This window comes from Ammodytes marinus (assembly GCF_949987685.1).
Source record: "Ammodytes marinus genome assembly, chromosome: 3".
NCBI lineage: Eukaryota > Metazoa > Chordata > Actinopteri > Uranoscopiformes > Ammodytidae > Ammodytes > Ammodytes marinus.
The window spans coordinates 15,171,171-15,190,556 of record NC_137232.1 but is presented as its reverse complement, the minus strand read 5'-3'; the positions used below and the strand labels follow the sequence as shown (position 1 = coordinate 15,190,556).

Sequence of the window (19,386 nt, the reverse complement as noted above, 5' to 3'; positions counted from 1 at the left end):
GCAAAGGAGATGTCCAGTTACAAGCCTAAATGTCCAAGATACAAAACATAACAGGCGTGAACAGGTGGTCTGCCATCACTTCACCACATTTGAAAGGTTAGCGTCAAACATCAGATACATACAATCCAAAACGTACTTGCAAATGTCCAACAATGAGTAATAATCCCTGCAGTAACACTTTCTTGTTTTTCCTATAATTACGCCTCTAAAGAAAAGTCTTTTTTTCCACTTCTCCTTCTCCCGTGGTCTCCCCTTACCTGCGGGACAGCTTGGAGGTGATTTTGCTCAGTAAGTTGGTGGTGGTCCTGGTCCGGCCGTGGGGCAGGGGGCTGGCATCGTGTGAGGGCGTAGGGGAGGCCGGTGGGGCATGCGAGGGGGGCCGACGGTCCCTGAGCTGCCCTCCATGGAAGGTGCTCCTCACAGTGGAGCCCCTGGAGAGACGGGCTGAGGGCGTGGAGGAGGAGGACGACGCTCCAGAAGCTCCGGCGATGCTGTGGCTGGACGGGGAGGCGGGGGGCAGCCGGTGGGATATGGAACTGGACAGAGAGAGAGGGGAAAACGAGTGGTTAGTTGCAATTAACTCATTAACACCAATATAAATATGTGCAGCGACAGCATTACTCTCTTGAATCATAGTTGTTTTGTATTTTCCAATCGATTTGATGGCGATGAGCAAAGTAGATATTATCAGGAGCCTTTTTTCTTTACAACGCATGTGCAAATTCATTATAGTACAGTATACCCTTCAGGTGAATGAAGGTCTCTCTAACATGCTCCTAAAGTATGGAAGGCATGATCAGAGAGGATTTTTTATACCTGGGTTTTTTGAAGGGTTGTTAAATATTTGTAGTACTTAAACTGAGGTAAATTAAGACATTTTCAGACATGTAGAGAAGCATGAATACTGTATGGAAGTTTATATAAGATAGAGCTAACGTTATCTTCCAAAAAATTACCCAAATTTCTGTCTCTCCTATGGGCTATTTTAGTTTATTTTTGTATGCCCCCTAACTTGTCATCCTCTCTTTATCCAACATTGAACCCCTGTCGTTATGTCTGGCTGGTGGCCTGAGGCTGCTTTCCATAACGCTCTAGATAACACCCACACACACACACACAGGGCTCAAGTGGGGCCGAACCATTAGACGGGTTAAGTTGAAGCCCAGCCGTGGCAGAGCAAAATCGTTTAACGTCGATGTGAGATGTGAACTAGCCGTCTACTGCAGCGGGGCACACCGGGGACGGAGGGAGGAGGGGGATAGAGAGGGCTGGAGGAGAATGAAAATATGATGAGGAGCAGAAGGGACAAAAATAATATGAGAGGTAGAAAAGTGGAGAGAAAAGGGGTAGACAGCTGAAAGAAACACTTCTGAGATGCTGCTTGAAATTTCTCCTGGTTTCCTTTCCATTACACAACCACGCTAAAAGTTGGATTGAAATACAGAATGTCAGGAGTTCTTCCTACACTGGCATTACTGACCCAGACCTGCCAGTAGTTTCCATAATTAAAACGATAAAAAAGACAGAAGAACCAAAGAAAAAAAGGAGCATTCATCAAGTAAAATATCACTACATTTTTTTAAAACTGTTTTAATGTTTAAAATTATCTAGCCTGATTGAGTCCTATGTATATGGTCCCTGAATATGTGTATTATATGACCAGGATGATGTATTGCTTTGAACGAGTAAGGCGCACCAAATTTTCAAAATTTCAAGAGTTGATAGATACAATGGTATCTTATTAAGCATAGCTTTGTAAATAAAAAAATACTGTTATAGTCTGACCAAAGTCACAAACATGCGGCTAGATTTGTTATCAACCAAATGTGACTTTGTTTGTGTGTCTGTGCGTGTGTTTGTCCCATCAACCACTGTGGCGTGGCATCACATTGACAAGTGGAGGGTCAGGTCGGCACAATGCCAGTCTGCACTTCATCCTGCTGCTCTCTCCTTCACAACAACCCTCTCTCCCATCTCTTCCTCTCCTCCTTTCTCATCTTATCTAATCCATTTAACTGTTTGCTCACAAAACACAGGGAGTCAGTGTTTATTTTTTTTTAAATATTTATATGAAATATCACGGTTGTTAAATATTGGCATGTTTGTGCAGTTTACTAACGTTAAATTACTCACATTTTACCATAACAACATTTTATCATTTCTTCTTGCTGTCATTTGCTAATGTTCTATGTGTTTTTGTGCAAAGATTTTTTGTCAGTCTCTTATCAATTCAATACATCCTCTGCTTGACCTGCCCATAACCGCCACATCCGTACAGGAATTTTTTTTACCGGAGGTCAGACAACAGGAGCTTTTTGTCTCTCCCTATTAAAGGCAACAGCACAGATTGACAGAGATAGAGGGATGAAAAGAAAAAAACAGGCCAGGCAATGGAAGTGAGAAAGTGATGGAGTGACCACAGGGAAAGAAGGAGAGATAATGGACATGGTGCCCTGCCATGCTCTGAGACAGCCATCTGTCACAACAGCCGACATTACAGCGCACACACACACACACACACACACACACACACACACACACACACACACACACACACACACACACACACACACACACACACACACACACACACACACACACACACACACACACACACACACACACACACACACACACTAAGCCCTCTATCTTCTGTTGAGGAGACTCAATGTATTTGAGACAACACCCAGAGCCAAACAACAGACCAGCTGTACCAGTGCAACTAGTCTCTGACATTATTTAACCAACACCACCAGCTAATTAATTTGCAGTCTGTGCATCACAGTTCTTTTGTTTTAGGACTTGATTGTATAAAAATTGCCAAAAAGTCCCCACTCACCTGTTTTCTTTGCCATTTTGCAGCAGTGAGTGTCTCTCCGTGCTGGATCTGTCCGTACACACATACGTGTTTCTTCGGGTCATGGCACTAGCAGGGACGTTATTCTGGAAGAAGAATCAGAATATCAAAATCACATGAATCTACTGAAATGAACAATGTCCTCAATATCCATAAATATTCAGTTTTAATGTCATGTGTGTGTGTGTGTGTGTGTGTGTGTGTGCACGCTAATTTAGCTGAATAACCATAATCTCCATATTCCCCCTGCTGGGTAAATCTACAGTTTTATTCTTTTTGGTTTTACCGGGGTTGAGTTGACTTCCTTGCGCCGGTCGGGGATCTCTGCCTTGTTTGGGTTGTGAGCGGAGCTGACCATGGGACTGGAGGGGGTGGGGATACTGCGGGAGCCCACTGTGTTGGTGCTGGGTTTACGGCTGGACAGACGCTCCTCCTTCAGCACCGTGCCTTCACCCACTCCACTGGGGCTGCGCTTTGGGTGAGTGGAACCTGGGACCGCTGGACCACCTGAGAGAGACAGGAGATTTCACAGTAAGGATTATTACTGTCGCCAGTTCATTTAAATATACCCCCATCCTAACCACATATTTATAGAATAGAATAAACTCTTTTATTGTCAGTGCAAAGTGTACAACGACATTTAGAAGCAATCCTCAAGGTCCACCAATAGGCTTTTGCCAAGCTGTCTTTGTAAACAATACCTTTTTTACTTTGTGACCTACCTGGTTAAACAAAGATAAAAAAAAGTTGTTTTTTTAAAGTGCACAACATGAATACGAACAGTAGTATATAGAAAAAGTTACAATATATCCATAACTTTAACTAATATATTCATAACTATTCAATATATAGACAAATAGTTTATCCATGGGCTCTTTGGACCCCAGTCTGTAGGACGAGGGTTAATCAAACCCAATAATCCCAACAGAGTAATAAACCCCACTGTGTGACTGTGTGCGTTTGTCCTTACAGAAGTCAGAGTGTCGTCTCTGGCGGTGGTATGTGGAGGCGCTGCGCTGAGGCTTGTGTCCAGAGGAGGCAGTAGCAGCAGCAGCAGAGGAGGAGGAAGAGGAAGAGGTGGTGTGTTTACTGGTCCCGTTGGTGATGCCGCTGGTTCTCACTCGAGCTAAACTCAGACTGCTGGCCGACCGGGACACTGGGGCGTCCGTCTGAGAGACACACAAAAAGACACACAGAGAATAAATAGATTTAGATTTACAATGTGACAGTCAGGTATCGATTACGTTGTTTAAAGTGTCCCTTAAAACAACAAACCAAGTTAGTCTCACTAAGCTAATTTCCAAATCCAGGTTTTTCCCCAAATTCAACATACTACTACCATATTTATTTTTAGGCTGCATTCTTACATTTAAGATGCTATACACAATATAGATTATTTTTGGACCCACTCGTTTGCGTAGATATATAATAAACTATATAACCCATAATCTAGTATTTAACCTAAATACAGAGAAGGATTTGCAACTAAAACAAACAAAGAAAAAGCCTGTCCGATAGAGTCACCTCATTCTTGCGTGCCAGCAGCAGGTATGTGGCGGTGACCTCGTTGTATTTCTGACTGGTCAGCGAGTCTTTGACCTCATCTCTGGTGAAGCCCATCCCAACCATCACATCTGGAACAAGACATGGAATTATAAACACTTATCTCACAATTCCAAAGTGACGAGTTTAACAGGAATAACACAGATTTAGCCTCTATAAAATGCTCTGCTTGGTGTGAACCTTCAGTGATTGATCAATATGCAGCACCTGAACTTAACACAAACCAAAAGCTAAGTGCCCGTTCAACATCTCTGAAGCAGCATGTAGGCTAACCAAAGTCATCATGATATGGCACTGATTACTTTACAGCCACGACTCCAGGCAGATGCTTCTGCTGGAGATTATAAACATGACCCAGTGCACTCAAATGTTCCAGACCTTACAAAAAAATATCAAAAGAAGGAGGATTCTGCGGACATGGGCCTCAGCCAGATGTTCCCACATGACTGTTACTGTAACCTGATACATGATCCAGCACATCACCAGATAGTTATCAGTAAAATCTGAAATAAGGAAATAAATATTAACAGGTGTGTGTGTTTCTCACCGATGCGGCTGGTATCGTTCAAGTCCTCCACAGGTTCTGTGTGGGGCTTCAGCTCGTCGCTGTCATAGCCGACATTAATCCACTTATCTTTCATTATTTGCTGTTGATTATGAGATAAGATAAGACATTAGATACTCCTGTATTCGTCCCGACATTTACATTAAAATAATGATGGAAGTTAGTGCTGTAGGATGAAGTTCCGTCCTCACCTGCAGCGAGCAGCGTTTGGTCGGGTTGAGGACCAGGAAGCGTCGCAGGATTCCCTCACAGTCTGTAGACATGTAGAAGGGCACGCGGTACTTCCCTCTCAACACACGCTCCCTCAGCTCCTGAACACAACACACATTGGTGCACAATGACATTCTGCTGCAGGGACACTGAGTCAATACAAGTTTGGAACATTCATTTACATTCATTTTGGAAAAGCTTTTTGATTTTCAATATGAGTTCTTTGTTAACACGAAAACTCCACAGGGGCCCTTTAAACAGATACAACTAATAACTGGTACCCTGTTTGTGATACATCAGACTCAAAATATTAATTTACTAGCATGCTATGGTACATTATTTTTCTTTGGTATACGTGATGGAAAACAACAAAGCAAACATAAAACTTTGGTACTTGCACACAGTATCCATTTTCATTTGTTATTATCTATCTCCACCCACCTTTAGGTTCTGTCCGTCAAAGGGCAGGGAGCCGCTGACCAGTGTGTAGAGTATGACCCCTAGACTCCAGATGTCCACCTCTGGCCCGTCATACTTCTTCCCCTGGAACAGCTCCGGGGCGGCGTAGGGAGGGGAACCGCAGAACGTGTCCAGTTTATTACCCGCAGAGAACTCGTTACTGAAGCCAAAGTCGGCTATTTTAATGTTGGAGTCGGCGTCTAGTAGCAAGTTCTCCGCCTGCAGATACACAGAAAAACACATTCAATTTAAATTTAACAAGCTTTATTGGCATGAATGTAATGGAACAATCTTGCCAACGCATCATATACTGTTATAACCCATACAAATTCATAATAATAACTTGATGGAACATGGAAACAATGATAGTGGACACATGGAAAAAAATTTATTATTCATGTTGATGAGAAGATAAGTGTTGAGGTTATTCGCATTTTACAGCTTGAGAAGAAGTTATTTTCTGTGTAGTGGATAGTAAACTCTGGTTTTGGCGTGCATTCAACTTTTAAATTAATAATTGGCTGTAGAGATTTTTACTTAGTAGAAAGTTACGGACATCAGATTCTATCTCAATCATTAACATGTGTAAAATGAATACATTCAGTCTGTTAAGTAAATGTCATGAGAGGAGTAGAGATCTGAAGAAGGTATGAAGACTCTTTTCATTCTTTCTCTTCTTTAATCACCTTCAAGTCTCTGTGAACAATGTTCTTCTGATGACAGTAGTGCACCGCTGACACAATCTGATGAGGAGAGAGACAGAGAAAACACACCCACGTCAAACAACGGAAGAGATAATTGCTCCTAATGTTTTTACTTACATGTAAGCGGTGGCTAAAGTAGGTGCTCCTTTTCTCACATTCACACACCCTCCTCCACAGACAATATAATGGAACATTGCAAATAAAAAAATGGTTGACTGCATTTCTTGATGTGTCATCACAGCTACTGTTTGTTTAATTTGGTCTGAAGAACCACATGGAAAGTTTTTACTGCATTTTAGCTTCACACTGCTCAGGAACTATAAACAATAAGTCACTAGACTCAAGTAGAGCTCCAGTAAGTTTCTGTAGAGCACAATGGATGTATCTGTTCAACAGTCCACATTTTATTTTGGTAAGTTTTCCAACCACAATGAACTGCTGGCAGTACAGTGCAACCATAACCCACTGTTTTACAATAAATAATAAATCATTATATGACATTATTGATTCTGATTAGAGCTGGTCAGATATTTTCCAAGCTATCAATCATTCATGCCTAGCCTTTAATTTAAGGAACCTCATTTACAATCAGATGGACTGAGCTATTAAATATTAAATGTAAAAAATATTTTCCAATGCACTGAAAGTCATTTACAGATCAGCAGTGAGCTACGAAGGTCAGACAGACAGACAGACAGACAGACAGACCGACAGACAGACAGACAGACAGACAGACAGACAGACAGACAGACAGACAGACAGACAGACAGGTAAAGTATGAAGTTTAACCGACCTGTCTGAACTTGGCTCTGGCCTCTTTCTCCCTCATTCTGCCGTTAGCCACGAGGTAGTCAAACACTTCGCCTGGAAGAAAAACAAAAAGACTTCATTTAAGATTTGATATGAGGACTTATTTTTAGATTTGTGGATTCAGAGACTCTTCTTAAGAATCTGCAAGAACTTGTGCTTCATATTTCACATGAGGCACAGTAAAAAAAAAGAATGAAATAAAATAAAATAAAGTTTAACACTGATATTCCCAAACTTCTTGTGATCCTTTGTTTTGAACCCTACCCATCATACCCCATCATATTCCAGAAACTCCCAGGTTTTTCTGTGCCTGTGTACTATAGCCCAAACACTTTACCCTGGACATCTTAAATAGTAAAAAAAGTGAAAAAAATTAAGAAAGTGAAGTTAAGTTGAACAGAGCAGCATGTCGGCTGGTGAGCAGCTGCCTCCTTTTTAGGTATTGGAAGTACGTGATCACACAACGTACAGAGAGAAGAGCAGAGAGGGATTATGGGATCATGAGGAGAGAGGAAAGAAAAATAAAGAGAATGCAAAAATAGAAGAGTGCATGAGAAACTATTGAACGTTAAAGGGCAAGATGAAGAGAAGAGCACAAAGTAAACAGAGCAGTAAGAGGAAGGGGATTTAATTTAGCCTTCTTCACAGAGAGAGACTTAAGCCGACTAATGAAATGGTGATAAAGGGATTGAACTCAATCGTTTAAACTCTAAATGATTCATTTCAAATATGGGCGTCTTAGTGGGGGAAAAGTGGAAAGTGGACTACCTTCAAAGAAAGTTTGATTTTTTTCTTCTTCTAGTAAAGTAATCTGTGAAGTGTCATAATTATATTTAAATTAAAAGTGAAGTCAGCGATTCTGGAGAATGCTTGATGTCAAAATCACTTTGTCAAAATCAGTGAAAAAAAGTGATGTTGACAAGCGTTTTCAGAATTGCTGACTCCACCTTTAAATGAATAAATAAGTTATGCTAAAGGTCCCAGAGTTTTGTGCTACGTCATGATTGATTTTATCGGAACTGTTCAATACTTGGTGATGACAATAACGGGATGTGTGACTCACCTCCGCTGGCGTACTCCATGATCAGGTAAAGAGTCTTCTCAGTCTCAATCACCTCAAACAATTGCACTGTAACAAACAGGAAGGAAAGAGGCGACGTCAACACAAAGGTCACCATGGAAACATACACAAAAAATTGTTTACACGAGTGTAACTCACCTATGTTGGGATGGTTGAGAGTTTTCATGATGCGTACCTCTCGAAAAAGCTGGAAAAAAAAGATTTGAAAATGGATAAAAGATTAATGATCAGCCTGCAATTTTCCTGACGTTATTTAGTTTAAACATACAGAATATTTCTCAATAAGTTGCTGAACATATTAAAAAATACAAAAAAGTATAAGAAGAAAAAGGATAATGCCAATTTAAACTACTGTATGGCTTGAATTAATTATTTCTCAATCATTCATCAAATGAATTGCACCTCATTTAATTCAAATAATCCACAGCTGGCGTATAGACACCGTTACCCTTCATTCATCCATCTTATTACAACACACAAACAATCTGGTTCACACTCATCTTTACAACCTCCTCTAGACCTGGGCCCACCCAAGGGAGTGTCTCACTGGTACGAGGCTGACAGTGGGGCCTCCTCCCCTGGGTGAGCTCTTCATATGTGCCCCGCCCTTCCTCCTCATCCATCACTGAGCTACAGACTGCTGTCTCATCCTGCAGCCTCTCTCTCTCTCTGTCTAATTAATGTAATGTATTTGTCGGTGCAAAACATGCTGACAGGCATTTATGAGATGTTCCTAACACCCGATGGGATAACTGTAAATTGAATCGTAACCACAGCAATGGATGAATATCAGAGAACAAGATAAATCCCAGTTTGAAGAACAATGAAGTGTTAAACAAATACAATCAAATCATTCATCCAACAGGAGTTGTTTTGGTTACTGGTGAACAACGTGAGACATTCTGAGCCTAGGTGAGAGTAGACTTGGAAGAGTGTGAGTGTGTGGAGGACAAAGTGTGTTTGTTACGAGAGCACAGTGACACACAGGAAACTGAACCAGAAATAGAAAATGAGGCCTATTAACAATGCTCAGGAAACTAAGAAGAAAAACAGGGTAAAAGTATACACGGCAAGATGTAAAGCTTTTGAGTTTTACTATTTTGTTTTGTATAAGTTGTGCTTTGTTAAAATTTAAAAAGTCATATTTAAGTATTACAAAGGAAAATGACTTAAATGTCACTGAATTAATTATGAAGAATGAATATTTCTCTTTTTCTTGCTGTTGATATTCTTGATTCATTTATGGATTATATGAAAAGGCACAAATAAGCCTTGGACTTCAGTCTTGGATTTTTCAGTCAACGATTGTGAGAACCTAATCAGTTGTATATTCAAACAAATAGTTCAGTTTGTTCTTTAGAATATATGATCGAAATAAACTATTCATTCAATTCAAACGTTCCTGATTCTCTAAGAAAATGTCACCCATCAGTGAAATAGGTGAAAGCACAGAAATAAGAACAAGACAAAGAAGAGAGACGGCGAAAACACAAACACAAAAGCAGGAATTCACTCATCATGGCTTCATTTCTTTAGCCGACACTCTGTTCCCCCTGGAGACACACTCCTCCTACGTCTCTCTCCATCTCAGTTACTATAATATAAAACCTAATACAATCCCCATCTATTCTAAGTTGTTATTAAATAACATACAGTTCTTAAATGTAGCCAGTTGTAAACTACAATAGGATCTCTGTATTTATCTGCAGCTCACTGAGAAGTAACGCTGCATCACTGAATCACTGCTGTCCCATTTTGCAGGTTTTTTTTTATATTCTCGCTGAAATTATTTCACGCTCGTCAAGGTGCTTATACATATGAAAAGTGATTGATGAATGATCTAAGAGTCAGTGATCTTTAGGCAAGATCACAATAAAAACATTTAATTAAATCAATCAAACTTTGTTTATATACCACTTTTCATACATAGCAAAGAAACACACTTGCTTGCTTCATAGAAAAAATTATGAACAAAAAGACAATAAACCCTTTAAAAAAGGGTAAACTTGATATGTATGTGTTTCCAATTTACTACACTCGTGAACACACCACACTGTGGAGCGTCATGTGTGAAGAAATGCAGTGATGAGCCAGACAGGAGCCTTTCTTCTCCGTCTGCTGAGATTTTGTGCTGATATGAGAATCTTCACTCTAAGTAAGCTTTGTCTATGTTCAACGAAGAAGTAAGACAGAGTAAGACATTATATAATCTGAGTAATAAATAAATATAGTTAGCTGCAGCTTATTGTCTGTGTATGAATATGTAGATCTTTGGAGTTCAGGTTATTCTGTTAGAGCTTCATAAAGTAAAAAAGTCAAGACATTAAAAAGTCAAAAAAGGTTACAGAAGAGAGGGGAATATGTCAAACGAATGAAGTGCAGACTATAGCCTTACACATTAAACAAACACAACCTGACATCTGTTTTACCTTTATTTATCCGACTCATCCAGAGACAGCTGACTAAGTACTTACATACGCCCTGCTTCACATACGCACTGGATTTATTTTATTACATTTCAGATCTGAAAGCTGTTCCTTAGTACGACCAGTCCAAGATGGCAGCCCATGAGAAAATATCTCTTTCTTCCATCTTCATTTGTCCGTCTTTTAAAAACCTAGGTGTTCAAGCAATTTGCTTTCCCACAGTGTTAAGTAATAACACTGCCACGATGACACAACGTTACAGTCGCCCCCAGGCGAAGGCTGTATGCGTGTTTTCATAGATAACATCAGAGACAGATTCCCAGACCCAGAGGAAAAATACCAATGTATGAGGCTCTCACACACACACACACACACTCATACTGAGCCATACTGTATAGCCAAATATAACTTTTGTGCGACTCCTTACTACTTACTTATCTTACTGAACATTATGCCTCAATATGCACAATGTAACCTCTGGAAATCAAAGGAAATATGTATAGAAATATGTTCTGTCTTGTGTCAACAAGTATATATCAATAATAACCCTATAATAGCAATGTAGCACTCAGATGATAATTAGTGATTTGTACGCTTAAATGATTGCACAGATGAAATATTGCACATGCTAATTTTGTTAATGTTTTAATTTTACGAGGTTTCAGAAAACGGTGGTTGAGCTTCTCTTCTGTTTATCACTGTCAACTGAATCATTTTGGTGTTGGACTGATGGTGAAACAAAACAAGCCATTTCAGGACAGGACCATGTGCTGTGAAATATTGACGGGTTGATCTAGAATGGAAAGAATCATCAGTTGCAGCCATAAACTGATTTCTGTTCACATAAATGTCCACAGCAGCTGTGCAGCGCTTATTTTTAAAACCCTGATGTGGATTTATACGTGGACGAACAATGTGTTGGTGAAGCTTTAATGCACAAGAACAAATTCACTCTCCACCTGGTAATGTCTTATAAAGATTGGTTACCATTCTTCTCTGTCGTTTTTATTCTCAGGGCTCCTAAGTGGGAAGCTGCATTGTCATAAAAACACAAACACACACACATAAAACACACACACACACACACACACAGGTCCTCTGGGAGTGTGTGTAATTGAATTAAGTGCACGGTGCATCAGCTGTTCATCAGAGCCTTAAGAAGAATTATCGGCTAAACTCACCCCCCCCCCCTTCACCTCTCTCTCTATCTTTCACCTCTCTCTTTCTCTCTCTCTCTCTCCTACATTCATTCACTTCTTCCACATTTTCACCACTAACGTCAGCAGCTGGCCAGGAAATTGTCGAGTCAATGGTATTGATCACCTGTCTAATCGATCCTCAGCTTGTACCGATCTATCTTTGTGCTGTTGGGCATTTAATCAACATTTTAGGTGCATTTAAAACATTTCTTGGTAAAGAAAATTCCCATTTTATTCCCCCCATATCGTCCAAATGCAGCATTTTTCCACCGATCCTACAGAATAACTCCACTGTCTTGCTGTCTCATGATCACCCTTCTCTTCCTGCTCCTCTCCTATGGCGTTTGCTTGCGTCACAGTTGCCATGTCAACAAGGCTAGGGGGAGGGGGATATTTGGAAGGGCAAGTCATGTAATAACAAGAATATGGTAGGAGCTGGACATCAAATTGACACCACAACTCCTGTCATAGTACAAACATCATGAAATATGATGATTTGCACACACACACACACACACACACACACACACACACACACACACACACACACACACACACAGTACGGACAGGTAGCGGATCGTGAGATTTTCACTGATTTTGACAAAAAGTGATTTTGGAAAAAAGAGTTCTCAAGAATTGTTGACTCTTATTTGTGTTTAAAATATTTCAGGCTAAAAAAATGCTTTCAAATCGAAAACATTTATTTATTAGCCACTTTTCACAGTTCCAGAAATATTTATCTGAGAATGGTGCATTCTCTCCCAGCATCCTTCACTTCTCCTCTCCTTATCTCTACCCGGTGTCTCTGTCCTTTCAGGCAGCATCAATCAACTTCAGAGCATTTCCATCCTCTCTCTCTCTCTCTCTCCCTCCCTCTCGGTCTTTTCTAGGAATTATTAATCAACCGCTAAGTCACAGCTTGTTCGGCTCTTCTACACGGCTTTACACAAAGCAACTTACTGAGCGACTGTCCCCTTTTCTCTTCCTCACTTTGAGCGTATTGCTGCGCGGGTTTGATTCATGTGTCTGGTCTGTCAGTCGGTCAACTCTTGACCTCTACACCCAGCCTGTGTTTCTGTATTTCTCCTATTGTGTGTGCTTGAGTACGCTCACACAAACACACAATAAGGGAGAGAGAGAGAGAGAGAGAGAGAGAGAGTCTGACGTAAACAATGATGTTGAAATAGAGAAATGAGGAAATGATAATGCGTGTCTGGCAGACGCATTTAAACAGCCGGCACCCTCACATAACTGCTGCACGGCACACAGTCCAAAACACTACAGTATTCTACACCACGTGAAGCACACTTCCTCATATCGGCCTCAGCCAATCATGAGACCAGATAACTTCAGAGAAAAACTGGGAAGAGAGTGAAAGACAAAGAACGACAGACTGAGAGGGAGGAATCAACACACAGGCCTCTCTCTCCACTCCCACGACAGAGTACCTCATGTGAATAACCCTCTGTGTGTGTGTGTGTGTGTGTGTGTGTGTGTGTGTGTGTGTGTGTGTGTGTGTGTGTGTGTGTGTGTGTGTGTGATGCCACTTCACCTCAGTTAATATTAGGCAGCTACTATATGCAAAACTGTAGGGTTAGGGTTATCATCTTGAAACCCAGCACTCAACTATATCAATTGCTTTTCCTCAGATCCCACTTTATATTTTAAGATGCTTTTTAACAGCATTTTCCGTGCTTAATCAGACAGTATAGTGAAGACTGAAAGGAAGCAAGGAAGAGAGGGGGAAGAGTTGCAGCAAAGGGCCTAGTTCGGAGTCCAAGACATTTTAGTAACTAGAGCAAAAATCTTTGAAGGAATAAAGTCTCCAGCTTTGTGTGATCAAAGTAAACAGTGACAACTACCCAGCCCACTTAAATCCAACAACACGCATCACCAAAATCAAATAAAGATCAAGTTGTACTATGTCATATTCAACTCACTAATACCTCATCACAAAATAAACTCTGAGAGCAATTTGAGTTAAGGCCTAGATAAAACAATCTTCTACTTCTGCCAGAGACATTTCAGACATGTGTATTTGAAAAAAAAGATCTGAGAAAAATCCTACAATCTATGAGCCGTTTTAAGAATACACCAATTGCCTCTACAGGGTTTAAAGCAAATAGCAACAAACCAAACGGTCAGTGTCCTTCTAGGTTTTTTGGGGAAAATCTAATGAGCAACATCACTCAAGGATTTGTCTCCGCTCCTTTGCCTGTTGCTGGAGAACATGTGAATAGACTTTTGACCCAGTTCCTGACCATTGTGTTGTCTGTTGCTGGGAGAGCTGCCCGTCTACATTATCCCCATAAAACGCCTTAATATATGAACACCTCCTCTCAATCGCTCAGCTCGTTATAAATGTACAGCAATGTAATGGGACCTACCAGCCGTGTCCATGAATCATTAATGGATAGTAGCTGTACAGTTTACTTCAGGACTAGTATAGCTTGACCCAGATCATACAGTAAAAAGCCTATAAATAAGAAGTAATGATTACATAAAGGCAGGGCCGCCGCTCCCTATACGCAGAGTACGCAGACTGCGTAGGGCACCAAGTTCCTGGGGGGGCACCCCAACAAAACAAAAAAAAATTATAATTTTTTCTTTTTTTTTTTTTTTTATTAAAAAGGAAAAAGAGATGGTCCGGGGGCCCCCCAAAATAGTTTTCTTTTAAAAAGTTCATGATAATCATTACATTACAAAAAATATATAAATTAGTTATGAACAGGCCCATCGTTGTTTTTTCTTAATTGTGTAACCTATCCAGGGGTGGATTACTGCACAGGCACACCGGGCACAGGCCCAGGGGCCCAAGGGCTCAGGGGGGCCCTCAGCCAGAGATACTGATAGTAACTTTTCATGTTCCATAGTCAAAGAGCTCAGACACTGATGTCAATAACAGGGTCCAAAAAGGAATAGCCTAAATATAAGTACTCATTAAAATGTAACAAGATAGAAATCATCATGGGCCCCTCAACTAGTAGGGGAGAAATACAAAAGCAAGTTAAAAACAACAGCATTAGTAGCTCTGTCTAAGGGGGTTGAAGCCCCCCTCACACATACACAAATAAGCTTTATATGTGTGAATTCTAAATTGTTCATATCCACCCTTTATCTGTTGAAATGGGCCCCTCCATCATAGAACATGGGTCTGCAGACCAATCTACTTTTTTTACAGTTGCAGAGTAAAGAGTGCTGTTTAAGAAAAATCTGAAAAATAATGTTCCTTCTGCATCTCAGGATTTGAAAGTGCACCAGATTGATGCATTTTACTTTAAAAAGGTAAAACAAATTCTGGGGGGGCATACCCCCGGACCACCCAACAAGGTACAGGGTCCCTCCAACAATACCCCAAAATCCTGTGGGAAACACTGACTTCCTTAATATGTTTTTGCCATTAATTGTATGTATCCGTGTAGAAAATTCAGTGTACCTGACTGGATAGGGACAAGTGGGGGGCCCTTTAAGAGTGTGTGCCGAAGGGCCCATTATCTCATAATCTGTCTATGATCCTATCACTCAATTCCTTTGCAAAGGCAGTTAGTAGGATACTAGGCAACTTCTTTCTTTTTTCACAAGTTAAGCTGTTCTTTCTGTTAGTAAATGCTGTTCGCAAAAACTCATCACTACAGGAAATGTGCCAAAAAACAGTCGCAGAGATCTTGCAAGGGCAAAAAAATTTCGCTCACGCCCTACAGACGCGAGCTTCTTGGTGTTCTTTTTTTTTTTGAGAGGGGGGGGGGCACCACTGACAATTTCAGCTTAGGGCACCCAAAAGCTTAGCAGCGGCCCTGCATAAAGGTTTATATATATATTGGCTACACAAGCAACAGTTAGGGGGAGGGACAAAGATCGAGCAAAATCTCTGTGTGAAAACCAAGACAGAGCATCGTACTTTTTCTATAGTTTTTTTTTCTATTGACATTGCTTTGAAGATGAGCTTGTGGGAAAACCGTCTGCTCCTGCTGTGTCCGCCCTCTTGGCCCTTTATGGTCTAATTATTCCCTTTACACACCGGAACAATAACAACAATGCAAAACGCAGCGACAATATCATTATGCGCAGACGCCCACACAGGGACAATATGCTGCATACAATAGCAATCCATATCATGGAATTACACGTGCAGACAAAAGGCAGAGCAGAGTCGGGGCTTATCAAACTCATAGGAGTACACAGCATTCATTATAGCAGATGTAGTCTTATGATGAAAATGCTTTTCTTAGGTTTGTAGGGATTTTTATCTTGTTTTAGTTGAAGACACCTTGAACATAGTCCGTAAACTTAGTCTAGTTTCAGCAAAATTGACAAAAATGACCAGCAGTGACTCAACAGGTGGATAAGGTGTTTGTTTTTTTGCCGGTTATACATCTTTTAATAAGGACTATGTTGGACTGTTGAATTATCATAATGAGAAGTTGCACCTCTAAAATGATGTCCATAGTGTTTGGGAAATAACCTCTGATCATTTGACCATGACACACACACACACACACACACACACACACAGACACAGACACACACTGTCTGATCTCTTCTGTTCTGCTCTGTATCTTGTCTTTCTCAGGGTCCCTGATCCTGTGCCAAGGCCCCAGTAACCCCCCCACCCCGACCGTCCCTTTTGTTTGCCTGTCTGGAATTCAGCTCCTGGCCGAGGGGGCCAGAGAGAGGGACAAAACGCACTTCACAGCATTAGATGGTGGCCCAAACTCTGTCCTGAATGCAAGCGCGCACACACGCACACACACACACACACAATGGCTGCCAAACAAAATAAGAAAAAGTTCTCAAACACACACCGCAGGGAAGAGTTTATGACAAAACACTTGCTCCAGTTTGTTGATATTACAACCATGAAGCAGATATGAAACAGCACTACAGCATACTTATAGTAATGTAACATACAATTTGAATGTTTCTAACTCATTTTCTATGTTCAGGTTTGAGTCAGGCAGCCGTGCTTATAAACTAATAAACCTTTTTGTAAATGGATTTCTAAATTATTTTTTAATACAATCATCATGCAAAGACAAAGCGTAAACAAGAATCTATGGAGGGAGCAGCTTTGCAGACAGCAAATATTTGGACTTGGTGTGTGCAACAATAGAATGTGATATTTGTTTTTTCCACTCTGCCTTCACTTTACTAGATAAACGTTACAAGTACCAGTTTGAATTTAGGCAGATTTGTGTCATTTTCATGAAACCTGTCTTTTCTTAGGATATTCCTGCATCTATCATTTCATTTATCTGCAAATGCGTAGTTTACACTTAATAAAGGCAAACAAACTATAACAATGCACACTAATTCTCTCTGCACTTTCATTTGCTACCTTTCTTAATGTCCATATTGGAGAGGACTGGTACTTAGTGAAGTGATTCAGGGAACATGCACAGTAGCACTTTGGAAGTACTGGGGGGACGGGGGGGGGACGGGGGGCGTAAGCATTTTCCACTTCCCAGAAACCATTTAGAGATAGAGACATAGTGTAGTGAAACATATGGTAGAGACAGAGCACAGCTGTGATTACAGTAAAGCTACTACTGCAACACAACGCCTGGGGAATAGGGATAGAGAAGTGGGACACAGAGTCAGAGTAAGGAACACAACATAACGAGTTTATAAAGAGAAAATAAAAACATTAGGATGAGGTAGAATATAAATAGGGAGAGAGAGAGATTTAGGGAAATGGGGCATTAAGCGACACAACACAGAAAAAAGCTGAAAGAATATTGACTGAGGCGTAACAGAGTGTGAAGAGAAAGAGGGCAAGAAGGAGAGGAAGCAGAGAGTCGACAGAAGCTTCTGTGTGCTTCAATTTCAGCCCAACTGTGAATACCACGTCTATTGAATTTAAATGTGGTGAAAATTAAAATGCAAATGATGTGCTTTTCCATTACTGAACAATGAAGCAAAAACAAAATCAGTCCCCATGAGAGACAAGTCTGATTAATGTTGGACAAGTACACCGACCCTAGTGTCATGATGCACTTCATACAACGCTAAAACGAAGGACTCATCCACTATGGTAAAAATGGACAAAATGACTGTGAGAGACAGTGTCACCTGGCTCAATGCACCGTGTCCTACGTTCAATAATGCTGACAGGACACAACTGGCAGCCCTCGCGCTGCGCTATGCAGCACTAGACCACTACCACCCTGCAACACACACACACACATGCTTTGTGAAAACCAAGGTCTTAGTTTAAAGATTTGAAGAGCAGATGTGTCGCATAATTAGAATGGTATCTCCCTGACTATTGATACAGAAGGCACGTAATTTTCTGAGAGAATGTTTTATTTGAATTTCACAATGGGTGTTCAACACAGGTCGGCATGTATTCCCACGGTGTGTGTGTGCTGCAGGATCAATCGATCAGCGTGAGAGTATTTGTTCCAGTGAAGGTGCTGATAAAGAAGATTTAAAATCAGACAAGGCCAAAGTTTGCTCAGCCGCCGAAACAAAGAATGACTTATATGAGCTGTGAGAACTGAGTGATTCACAAGGTTCAAACTCTCTCTGATGAGCCAATACTGTGGAGAGCTGGTGCTAAAGGGACAACGTGTGAAAGGTAGCGGATAGTGTGTAGATATTCGCTGATTTTCAAAAAAGTGTTCCGAGTACGCCTTTAAGTTTTCATTCATTAGATCAGTCATTTAACACACTTCACAGGGACACCCACACACAAATAGCCACAGCCGGGCCAAATTCAGACAGGAGAACTTAATCTCATTAGGGCCATGAATGCAGCACATGCAGCAAACAGAGATGACCCTAGATGTTTCTAGACAGGCACACAGTGACGTACATTAGTCCAAGCCTTTAACCTGGTTAGTTCCAGTGGACCGAGTGGACAAGTGATGATATTATTATACTGACACAAAGACCAACTGAGAGCTTCGCCAGCATCTTCAAATGTCTCTGAAACTATGCCGAGTTCACAGGGCATTTAAATCAACCATACAGCCGAACAGACCATAATACTTTTATCACATTAAGGTAGCAACGACTCAAGCTCACGGCTCGACAGTAACAGTTGCCAGGTTGACATTGGCATTTCATTTGAAAAATTGTCAATCCATTCCTAGCTTTTATAGTGCCAACCACTTTAAATAGGGACAAAATGCAAAATGTGTGAACCACAAACTTTGAACCACAAAGAAAGCCATATTTCCACCGAAAACATTTGAACTACATTACAAATGGTCCTCAGAAGGGGACGCTGGGGGGAGGAAAGCCTGGATACTTCACTGCAAAATAACATCAGCAAATATATTAAATACATTGGTGAAGAGTAGAACATGAAGCTAACACTGTCAGACTAAAAACTGCTTCCAGGCTTGGCTAATTGTCCAAAAAATAATTTTACAGTTATTTATCAGTGACATTAATAACTACAGCCTCGGGCCTATTACAGAATAATAGCCGTGCTGATATACAGTATAACATCACTCCATCTCGTGTGATATTGCGTAAAGTGGTGCTAAGGTTTAAAGAGAGTCATTT

General features: G+C 40.8%; 1 protein-coding gene across 3 annotated transcripts in view; it reads right to left on the bottom strand.

Moving 5' to 3' along the window:
• Positions 1-19,386, bottom strand: part of mark4b (MAP/microtubule affinity-regulating kinase 4b) — a 52,096-nt gene that overhangs the window by 10,634 nt on the left and 22,076 nt on the right. For all 3 annotated transcript variants that reach the window (XM_080053848.1, XM_080053847.1, XM_080053849.1), the window contains exons 4-15: positions 8,388-8,436; positions 8,232-8,297; positions 7,152-7,222; positions 6,341-6,397; positions 5,637-5,873; positions 5,177-5,296; positions 4,968-5,067; positions 4,382-4,491; positions 3,828-4,026; positions 3,144-3,364; positions 2,840-2,943; positions 258-536 (exon numbers count right to left, since the gene is read on the bottom strand). In XM_080053848.1, the coding sequence (XP_079909974.1) occupies positions 258-536; positions 2,840-2,943; positions 3,144-3,364; positions 3,828-4,026; positions 4,382-4,491; positions 4,968-5,067; positions 5,177-5,296; positions 5,637-5,873; positions 6,341-6,397; positions 7,152-7,222; positions 8,232-8,297; positions 8,388-8,436 (1,613 nt within the window). The remainder of the gene's footprint in view (positions 1-257; positions 537-2,839; positions 2,944-3,143; positions 3,365-3,827; positions 4,027-4,381; positions 4,492-4,967; positions 5,068-5,176; positions 5,297-5,636; positions 5,874-6,340; positions 6,398-7,151; positions 7,223-8,231; positions 8,298-8,387; positions 8,437-19,386) is intronic.